Genomic DNA, 10,729 nt, shown 5'->3' with positions numbered 1-10,729 from the left:
CGGGGTGAAGTCCGAGAGCGTCGGCGTTGCCAAGGCAACACTTCCGGGGTGAAGGCTGCCGGCGACGGCGTTGCCAAGGCAACACTTCCGGTGACGGCAGGAAGGAGAAGTATTCCCTTCCGGCGGGCGGGTCATGGCGGAACCGGGAAAGGGGAAGGCGGAGAAGGAGGACGCGGAGGACGCGGCGGCGCTGGCGGCCGAGCGCCGGGTGCGGGCGTGGGCGGCGGCGCAGGTGGCGCGCGGGCGGCGCGTGGCGCTGGTGACCTCGGGCGGGACGCAGGTGCCGCTGGAGGCGCGGGCCGTGCGCTTCCTGGAGAACTTCAGCAGCGGGCGGCGCGGGGCGGCCTCGGCCGAGCGGCTCGTGGGGCTCGGCTACGGCGTGTGCTTCCTGCACCGCGCCCGCTCCGTCTTCCCCTGGGCCCGCGCGCTGCCCCCGCACGGCCCCGCGCTGCTGGACGCGCTCCGCCTCACCCCGGGCCCCCCGCCCGGCGTGGCTGCCGCGCCCGCCGCGCTGCCCGCGCTGCTGCCCGCGCTCCGGGACTACCACCGGGCCACCGAAGAGGGAGCGCTGCTCGCCATCGAGTTCACCGAGCTGGCGGAGTATCTGGCGCTGCTGCGCGCCGCGGCCAGGGCGCTGGCACCGCTGGGTACTGGGGGGACGAGAGGGGACACGGGCATGGGGTGGCTTTGGGGTGGGGGGCAGGGGCAGGGCAAGAGACGGCGAGGTCCCCCGTGGGGGTCCCCAGTGTGAAGGGACAGAGGGGGACCGGGTGTGAGGAGATGGCGTGGCCCCAGGAGGGTCCCTGGTGTGAAGGGGACACGGGGATGAGGGGATGGGGTGGCTTTGGGATGGGGGGCAGGAGCAGGGCAAGAGAGAGTGAGGTCCTGCCGTGGGGGTCCCCAGTGTGAGAGGACGGGGCAGACACCGGGTTTGAAGGGATGGGGAGGAATCAGGTGAAGTCTGGGTGGGAGGGCATGGGGGGAACCCGGGGGACCTGGTAATGAAGGGATGGAGTGGCCCGGGTGAGGGGCAGGAGCAGGGCAAGAGCAGATGAAATCTCCCATGGGGGTCCCCAGTATGAGGGGATGAGGTGGCCCAGGAGGTTTCCTGATGTGAGGGGATGGGGGGACACAGGGGATGAGGAGGAACCAGGTGAAGTCTGGGCAGGAGGGGACATGGGAACCAGGGGGACCCAGGAATGAGGGGATGGGGTGGCCAAGAAGCAGGGCAAGAGAGGGTGAGGCCCCCCATGAGAGTTCCCAGTGTGAGCAGATGGGGTGGCCCTGGAGAGTCCCTGGTGTGAGGGGACAGGGAGGAGCATGGGGCACCTGGGAATGAGGGAATGGGATGGTCCAGGTGGGGGGCAGGAGAAGGACAAGAGAGGGCAAGGTCCCACATAGGGGTCCCCAGTATGAGGGAACAGGGGGGAGCTGGGTATGAGGGGATGGGTGGAAAACTTGGGGGGATACCAGGTGGGAAGGGATGGGGTGACCCCAGGAGGGTCCCCCCCATGGTGTGAGGAGACAGGAAAGAACTGGGGGAACCTAGGAATGAGGGGACAGGGTGGCCTTCAGGTGGGGGGGTGGAAGGCAAGAGAGAACGAGGCCCCTGTGGGGCTCCCCAGTGTGAGGGGTGGAGGAAATGGGGGGACACCAGGTGTGAGGGGATGAGGTGACCCCAGGAGGGTCCCTGGTGTGAGGGGACAGAGAAGAACTGGGGTGGCCTTGGTGTGGGGGGTGTAAGGCAAGAGGATGAGGCCCCTTTGGGGGTCCCCAGTGTGAGGGGACAGAGTGGCCTCGGGAGGGGGCCCAGGCCTGAGGGGACATGGGCCCCCATTTTGGGGGACATGGGCATGAGGGGACGTGGTGGTTGTGGGGGCCAGGTGAGGGGGGATGTCCCTGGTGTGAAGGGACAATATGGCCCCCTCAGGGTGGCCCCAGAGCCCAGGTATGAGGTGACAAGGTGGCCCTGTTGACTGTGGGGCTCTGGCATGAATGGACCTCTTATCTGGGGCAAGGCAGACCCCAGTGGGGATGGTGTGTGTGAGGGACCCCTGTGAGGGGGCAACGCTGCCCTGCTCAGGGCGGTGCTGGGGGTGCTCTGAGGGGGGCCCTGCTGGCTCTGGGGTCCCTGGGGTGACAGGGCCAGGCCATGGAGGGGTGACAGCAGCTCTTTCCCACAGGCTCCAGTGTCATGTTCTACCTGGCAGCCGCCGTGTCCGATTTCTACATTCCGGCCTCTGAGATGCCTGAGCACAAGATCCAGTCCTCGGAGGGGCCCCTGCAGGTGAGGCCCCCCCCTCTCTGCCACCCTCCTCTGCCACCCCCTCCTTGCTCCCTGGCTGTGGATAAAGCCTGGGAAAGCTGCAAAGCACCGGCTCATGTGTGTTCTCAGAGGGAATGGGAGGGCGAGTTTTTCCACAGGGTTGGAAATGCTGGAGTTGCATTGTTTTGTTCTTATCTTGCACCAAGGGGCCCAGATAAAGGGCAGGGCAGGGTCAGCCCTGCTTTGCTTTGATCCAGGTTTATTTTTAGGATGGCATGAAGGGGGTTGAGTGGCAAACTCCAGCCCCAGCAGTGAGTGGTGCCATGCATTATCCGTGGGTTATCCATGGGTTATCCACAGGGAGGGAGCGGTGTCCAGCACTGCTCTTTCTGGGTGTGAGAGGCAGCAGCTCCAACATATCAGCAGTTGGGCTGTGGAATGTGAAGGTGCCTGTGAGATGCCTCCTGCTCTTCTGGCTTTGTCCTTTAGAGCTGTCTGTGCTTCCATGGAGACGAGGAGAGGTGGGTCTCAGGGAGCTGAAGTGCTCCAAGAATAGCTCCTGGAGTACTTGAGTTGCTGCCTTCTGGCTGGAGAGAGGCTTTGGACAAGGGCCTGGAGTGACAGGACAAGGGGGAATGGCTTTAACCTAAAAGAGGCTTGATCCAGACTGGGATTTTGGGGAGAAATCCTTCCCTGGGAGGGTGGGCAGGCCCTGGCACAGGTTGCCCAGAGAAGCTGTGGCTGCCCCATCTCTGGAAGTGTCCAAGGCCAGGTTGGAGCAACTTGGGCTGGTGGAAGGGGTCCCTGCCCATGGCAGGGGGTGGAACAAGATGGTCTTTAAGGTCTCTTTCAAACCAAACCACTCCAGGACTCTGGATCCATCCTACCTGCACCGATGATGGTCCAACACACACGTCTCTTGCCCTCTCAGTGATGGGAGCAGTTGACTCCAGAGCTCTGTGTGTAAAAAACACCAAATTAATTGAATTTAATCAGCTTCTGGGCTTATTTCTTTATCATTAGCACCAGAAAGGTGGGACCAACCTGATTCCCAGTGATGGGAAGCTGGAGAACAGAGTCTCCTACCTTTTTCCCCCCCCTGTACTTTGGGACTTTGAAGCCTCATGTGCCTTAAGGAGTTGAGAGAAGCAAAGCTGAAGGTGGAATAAACTGCCTGGATTCTAGAGAGCTGAAAAACTCAGACTTCTGAAGCTGTAATGCTTTTTTTTTTTTTTTAAATCTTCCCCTGCTTATATTTATATTCCCAGAGTGGGGTTTAGCTCTGGGAATGCAGAGTTCCTGTGGCCCTGCTTCAGAACTCCCCTGCTTTTTGTGGGTAGCACTTTGGCCATGGAACTGAGTTGGGTTGGGTTGAATTGAACTGAGTTGAATTAAGTTGGATTGAATTTACACCCTGCTCATTGGTGGCACCTCACTGATCCTTTAAGTTCCATTTACAGGGCGTTGCAGTGACATTTGAGCCTTGTTTGCTGAGGGCTGATCAAACACTGCCTTGCAGAACTTCCCGCTGCGAGCTGGAATTTCCTCTCTTACTAAAACTCACTGTGACGTTTCGGCTGATGGGTTCTTTTGTCCTTCACAGATCACAATGAAGATGGTGCCAAAAATGCTGTCCCCCCTGGTCAGAGACTGGGCCCCTGAGGCCTTTGTGATTTCCTTCAAGCTGGAGACGGATCCCCAGATCCTGATCGACAAGTCCCGGCAGGCTCTGGAGAAGTACCGGCACCAGGTGGTGGTGGCCAACGTCCTGGAATCCCGCAGGACCTCCGTCATCATCGTCACCAGCAACTCACAGACCCCCCTGTCCCTCTCTGAGGAGGAACTAGCACAGGGCATGGAGATAGAGGAGAAAATTGTGAGTTACCTGCAGGGGCAGCACACGGCCTTCATAGAGAGGAAAGGCTGAGGAGCAGCTGGGAATTGTGCTGGAGAGGAACTGGAATGATTCCCTGGAGTGATTCCCTGTCCAGGTAAATAAACCAAACCTCCAGGATGCTCTGGAGGCCCATCCAAAACTGTGTCACTTCTCCACAGCTTGGCCATGATCTGTCGTGGCTTCGGGAAAGAGAAATACATGGAAGTGAAACCATTCCAAAGGAGGTTTCTTCTGGTGTCCAGAGCAGGAAAGGATTTGGTTTCTGTCCCCTGGCGGGAGGAGAAATGGTGCAGGTGTCTATATAATATAAAGAACTTCTTGAATCTCTCTCTTCCAAGTTTCTTTTGGAATGGCTGGAGGATGGAATGGGGCTTTGCAGCAAAGATGTGCTGGTTTATGACTGGAGGGGGGAATCAGCTGGTGCTGAGGGTGGATGGTGAAACAAGGCTGGGGAAAGGAGGAGAATGAGGTGACAATGACTTTGGGGAGCAGCTGCTGTGCCAGGAGAGGTCCCAGTTCCTACAGCTCAGCAGTAGGTGCTGTAGAGTGGCCCTAAAGCAGCTGCTTCAAAGGTTTTCCTCCCATCCCAGGTGTTCATAGGCTGCTGGAGGGGATAAAGGCAGGGAAACGTGGCATGGAGCACAGGGGATGGATCTGAGCCTGGGGACAAGGGGTTGGAGAAAAGGAGTGGGCACTGAGGGGGGAGGTGTCCTGGGAAGGAGCTGGGGAAGGGTCTGGAGTAGCAGGAGCAGCTGAGGGAGCTGGGGGGGCTCAGCCTGGAGAAAAGGAGGCTCAGGGAGGACTTTCTTGCTCTCTACAACCCCCTGACAGGAGGGGGAAGCCTGGGGGGGTCAGGCTCTGCTCCCAGGTAACACGGGACATGATGAGAGGAAACGGCCTCAAGTTGTGCCAGGGGAGGTTCACGTTTTCATATTGTGAAAATTCCTTCATGGAAAGGGTGGTCAGGCATTGGAAGGGGCTGCCCAGGGCAGTGGTGGAGTCCCCATCCCTAGAAGTGTTCAAGGAATGTGTGGTGTGGAACTTGGGGACGTGGTTTGGTGTGAACACAGCAGTGCTGGGCCAATAGTTGGACTCAATGATCTCAAGAGGCTTTCCCAACCTTGATTCCATGGTTCTGGGTGAGCAGGAGTGGCAGTGATGGACCCTGGGAGGAGCTGCCTCTTGGCTGGAGTTCAAACTGGGACATTCCTGCTTTTCTCTAAACCCTCTTCCATCCCATTCCCAACTTCCAAGCGTTTGTTCCTGTGTGTCTGCAAGAACCAAAATGGTAAAAACCTTCAGTGCAGCTCTGCTGCTGTTCACTGTGTGCCTGCTCACCTGCTTGTCCTTGCAATAAAGTCACTGGGAGCCTGGAAAGGAAGACAACAGCACTTAGGAACACTGGATGCCTCTCCAGAGGGGGGAACTGCCCTGGTTAAAACCATCGTGGGTTCAAGGAGGCAGCAGGGATGTTGTAATTACACTGTCACGTGAAGGTGAGGTGTGCTCATAAAATGGGGGAAAATAAACCCAGAAGAGCAAGAAAAGAGTGTGGGAATGGGATCAGGAGATTCCATTAGGGATGGGAGAAAGAGTCCAGGTTGTTCAGGAGGGCTGAGATCCAGCTGGAGAAGGAACTCACAACTTCAAGGTGGCCAGGACTGATAGAGAAGGGGGTGAGAGAACTGGAGAAGCTCCAAGAGCTGCCTGTCTTCCTCTCCCAGTGTGTAATCACTGGGAATGTCAAGTCCTGCTAGTTCAGGGATTTCCCTTGTCTTTGGAGCTGCCAGCAGCAGGGATGGATCAGCAGGGATGAGAATATCAGAGCTTGTGTAAGTTGAAGGTGCCCTTGCAGGAGTGCTGGGACACAGAGTGGGAAAAGTGCCCCCAACACTGTCTTGGACTGTTCTGGGATTCCCCTGGGAGATGGTTGGGAAGGAGAGCAATGATCTGAATGGTTTGGAGAGCACATTGGGGCATCACCTGCCCCAGGCCCTGTGGGGTCTCAGGGGCTGGGAACACCACTGTGGAGGTTGTATCTGCCTCTCCTTGCTAGGCCCAGGTTGGGGAGACTCTTGAGCCACAGCCACCCCAGTCCCATGTCGGGGATGATCCTGTTCCAAGCAGGAGCTGATCCTGTTCCTAAGCCCAGGAATGCTCCAGCCTGGCCATATTTGGGCACCAGCCCTTCCCTTTTGGGGGTGCTGGGTGTGGTACCATGAGTTGGAAGGGGCTCCTGCAGGTCCAGGACCATCTGTCCAGGGCTTTCTGGGGATCCCTGACTGCCCATGGAAGGTCCTCCCTGTGCTCTGCTGTGTCTCTCTTCTCCATGGCTGGGTCTTCTCCTTCCCTTGTGCAGTCAGGGAGTGAGCTCTGCAGGACGGAGCTGCTTCACTTTGCAGTTCCACCATCTCAAGGAATCATCTTTGGGTTGGGACAGACCTTAAAGCCCATCTCATTACACCCTCTGCCATGGGCAGAGACACCTTCCACCAGCCCGGGTTGCTCCAAGCCCTGTCCAACCTGGCCTTGGACACTTCCAGGGATGAGGCAGCCACAGCTTCTCTGGGCAACCTGTGCCAGGGCCTCCCCACTCTCATAGGGAAGGATTTCTCCCCAATATCCCATCTAAACCTACTCTCTGGCAGTAGGAAGCCATTCCCCCTTGTCCTGTCCCTCCATCCCTTGTCCCAGGTCCCTCTCCAGCTCTCCTGGAGCCCCTTTAGGCACTGGAAGGAGCTGTAAGGTCTCCCCGGAGCCTTCTCTTCTCCAGGTGACCCCCCCAGCTCTCCCAGCCTGGCTCCAGAGCAGAGGGGCTCCAGCCCTTGGAGCATCTCCGTGGTCTCCTCCGGACTCGCTCCAGCAGCTCCACGTCCTTCCTGTGCTGGGCCCCCAAAGCTGGAGGCAGCTCTGCAGGGGGGTCTCACCTGAGCACTGGGAGGGGCTCTAAGGTCTCCCCGGACACCTCTCCATGCTCGGTTCAGCTCCCGCAGTTTCCCTTGGAAGAAAACCGGGATAACTTTCTGCCCGGTTTGTTGGGATTTTTGGTGGCCGGTCTGTGCCGCGGGACCCCCGCCAGGGGGCGCCTGTCGAGTGGGGAGTGACCAGGGGCGTGGCCTCAAACCGCCCCTGCGCGACACTATTGGCTGGAGGCGTGACAGTGGGCGTGGCCTCGCGCCCCCCACGACACTATTGGTTGGGGGCGTGGCCTCGTAGCCCGATTCAAGGCCTCGCTCTCTGGGGGCGTGTCCTCTGGGGGCGTGTCCTGTTGCCATGGCGACGGGGGTCCGTCCCGCCGCATGGACGCGGCCGCGGCCGCCGCCCCGGTGGGTGCCCGGAGCGGGCCCGGGGGGCCTGTGGTACCCCCGGGGTTACCGTGGGGGGTCGATGGTGCCCCCGGGACCGACATCGGGGCTGAGGGGCGGCGGCTGTACCCCTCGGAGGGTTGTTTTATCCCCGGGACCAGCCTGGGGTTTCGGGGGCTCAGTTGTGCCTCCGGGTTTGGGATCGGAGTTGAGGGGGGTCGGTTGTACCCTGGGTTTGGGATCGGGGTTGAAGGGGGGTCGGTTGTACCCCCGGGTTTGGGATCGGAGTTGAGGGGGGTCGGTTGTACCCCCGGGTTTGGGATCGGGGTCTGAGAGGGGTCGGTTGTACCCCCGGGTTTGGGATCGGGGTTTCGGGGGGTCGGTTGTACCCTGGGTTTGGGATCGGGGTCTGAGAGGGGTCGGTTGTACCCCCGGATTTGGGATCAGGGTTGAAGGGGGGTCGGTTGTACCCTGGGTTTGGGATCGGGGTCTGAGAGGGGTCGGTTGTACCCTGGGTTTAGGATCGGGGTTGAGAGGGGTCGGTTGTACCCTGGGTTTGGGATCGGGGTCTGAGAGGGGTCGGTTGTACCCCCGCAGGAGTTCGGGGGCTCAGCTGTACTGCCTGCTTTGGGGCTGAGTGGGATCGTTTATACCCCGGGACCGGCCCGGGGATTTGGGGGGTCAGTTGTACCCCCGGCACCGGGGGCTGAGGACACCAGCTGTACCCCCGTGGGGGGCTCGGGGGGTCAGCCGTCCCCCGTCTCACTGCCCTCTCTCCCCAGGCCGAGCCCCCGGTGCCGGCGGACGCGGTGCTGCGCTGGTTGCGGGCGGAGGGCGCGGACCCCGCGGCCCCGGCCCAGGAGCTGCTGGGCTTGGCCTGGCGGCTGCTCCGGAGAGCGGAGACACGGCTGGGAGAGCTGGAACGGCGGCGGGAGCAGGACATGAGAGACGTAAGGGACCCTCCTGGGGCTGTGCTGGGATGGCAGCGGGCTGGGGAAGGGGCTGGAGCACCGGGGATGAGGGAGCTGGGGGGGCTCAGCCTGGAGAAAAGAAGGCTCGGGGGGACCTTTCACTCTCTGCAACTCCCTGACAGGAGGGGGAGCCGGAGGGGGTGTTGGGCTCTGCTCCTGGGGAAAGAGGGGCAGGATGAGAGGAAGTGGCCTCGCGTTGTGCCCAGGGAGGTTCAGGCTGGGTGAGAAAATTCCTTCATGGAATCTCAGGTTGGATGAGAAAATTCCTTCATGGAAAGGGCAGTCAGGCACTGGCACGGGTGCCCAGGGCAGTGATGGAGTCCCCCTCCCTGGAGGTGTTCAGGGGTGTGTGGTCACCAGCCGTGGCCCATCCCTCTGGTGAGTGCAGAGAGGGGAACGGAGCTGGGGAAGGGGCTGGAGTGCAAGAAATGTCTCAGGGAGCTGGGACGGCTCAGCCTGGAGCAAAGGAGGCTCAAGGGGAACCTTCTCACTCTCTACAACTCCCTGACGGGAGGGGGGAGCTGGGGGGGTGTCGGGCTCTGCTCCCAGGGAGCAAGGGACAGGAGGAGAGGGAACGGCCTCAAGCTGTGCCAGGGGAGGGTCAGGTTGGACATCAGGAGGAATTTCTTCGTGGAAAGAGTGGTCAGGCTTTGGAAGGGGCTGCCCAGGTGGAGTCCCCATCCCTGGAGGTGTCTGAGGAAGGACTGGGTGTGGCACTCAGTGCCCAGGTGGGGATCAGGCACAGATTGGACTCCATGATTTTGGAGGTCTTTTCCAACCTAAGTGATCCTCTGATCCCCTCTGGGTTTAACCCACCCAGTCCCACATCCCCTCTGTGCAGCAGCACGTCCAGGGGTGTCACAGCCACTCTGCTGCCCTGGGAAACTCAGGGCATCCCCTCTACGTCCCCATTCCTCACGTAGGGGCATCAAAAAGCAGGTGGTGAGCCCAGCATCTCCCACAGAGCCGTGGCTCAGAGCCCCCCCTTCCCAGCACCCCCACACCTCACCCCCTCCCAGTCCAGGTTTTCCCATTCCCAGCTGTTCCGAAGGTGCAGCGTCCTACCAATACTTGGGCTTATCCTTTAAATCCGAAGGTGGCAGAGCTCTTTGTGCCCCTTGGGGAGGCTCTGGCAGCCACAGGGATAGGGCTGTTTTCCCTGGTCCGGGTGGCAAGGGCTGTTTTCCCTGTTGCAGGTGGAAAGCTACGTGGGCCACGTGCGTGCCCTGACGGAGGAGCGGGATGCCATCGCCTCGGAGTACGAGAGGGAGAATGAACAGCTCAGGTTGGAGCTGGCACGGCTGCAGCTGCTCCAGGGTAATGATCCCTCCTCACCACGGCCCAGGGAACGCCCTGGCAGGTGGTAAACTTTCCTGGGGAGCAGAGCAGAGCGTTTCTGGGGAGTTCTCAGGGAGCTCTCAGGGACTTCTCGGGGAGCTCTCGGTGCTTTGGCCTTTGGGAGGTTGATGAAAGTGTTAATGAGCTGCTGGACTTGATTGGGAGTTGGGATCCCTCCTCACCACGGGCCCAGGGAATGCCCTGGCAGGTGTTAAACCTTCCTGGAGATCAGAGCAGCCTTTCTGGGGAATTCTCAGGGAGCTCTCAGGGAGTTCTTATGGAGCTCTCAGGGAGCTCTCAGGGAGTCCTCAGGGATGTCCTCAGGTTTGCTCTTTGGGAGGTTGCTAAAAGTGTTAATGAGCTGCTAGAGCTGATTTTTAATTGATTTAGAGGTTCTTGCCTGCCTTCACTGCCTTTATTCAGGGAATTTGGCACTTTCTCCATGTGACTCCGTTGTTGCCTCTTCCAGAGGCTGTTTGAAGGCCAGGACTGATGGTGCTGTTTGCTTTCCAACACTAATTTATCTGTCACTGACTCCTCACTCCCACCCAGGCAGTGAATTTGCCTTTGGCTTTGGTTTACACAAACTCCCCATTTTTTAAAGCAACTGTGAGGGACAGTGTCCTGTACTGGGGATTCACAACTTGTGTGTGTTTCTTGTCACAGAATCGCAGGATGGTTTGGGTTGGAAGGGACCTCAAAGCCCATCCAGTTCCACTCCCTGCTATGGCAGGGACACCTTCCACTACCCCAGGTTGCTTGGAGCCCCTTAGAACTTCACTATTTTAGGTGCAGTAATTTTGTTTAAAGGAATTATTTCATTTATTTTGCTTCAAATAATTTATTTTCAAACTCTGGGGTCACTTCCAGTAACGGCAAATGTATTTTTTTGGGGGGTTTAAATCTTGTTTTTCTTCAGTCTTTTGTTGTGCTTTGAGTGCCTTTGTTACAT

General features: G+C 59.3%; 2 protein-coding genes across 2 annotated transcripts in view; both read left to right on the top strand.

Moving 5' to 3' along the window:
• Positions 1–103: 103 nt before the first annotated feature.
• Positions 104–4,507, top strand: PPCS (phosphopantothenoylcysteine synthetase). The gene is made up of 3 exons (XM_051786129.1): positions 104–647; positions 2,184–2,287; positions 3,870–4,507. Exons 1-3 carry the CDS (start codon positions 134–136, stop codon positions 4,191–4,193), a joined length of 942 nt encoding a protein of 313 aa, XP_051642089.1. The 5' UTR covers positions 104–133; the 3' UTR covers positions 4,194–4,507.
• A 2,939-nt stretch (positions 4,508–7,446) lies between these two features.
• The window catches only part of CCDC30 (coiled-coil domain containing 30), a 41,376-nt gene continuing 38,093 nt past the window's right edge, over positions 7,447–10,729 (top strand). Inside the window, exons 1-3 of the mRNA XM_051786124.1 lie at positions 7,447–7,489; positions 8,251–8,418; positions 9,636–9,756. Coding sequence (XP_051642084.1) covers positions 7,463–7,489; positions 8,251–8,418; positions 9,636–9,756 — 316 coding nt within the window. The 5' untranslated portion in view covers positions 7,447–7,462. The remainder of the gene's footprint in view (positions 7,490–8,250; positions 8,419–9,635; positions 9,757–10,729) is intronic.

This window comes from Manacus candei, unplaced genomic scaffold, assembly GCF_025592945.1.
Source record: "Manacus candei isolate 608988 ecotype Guabito, Panama unplaced genomic scaffold, ASM2559294v1 h1tg000022l, whole genome shotgun sequence".
Classification (NCBI taxonomy): Eukaryota; Metazoa; Chordata; class Aves; order Passeriformes; family Pipridae; genus Manacus; species Manacus candei.
This window is presented reverse-complemented; position numbering and strand designations above follow the sequence as displayed.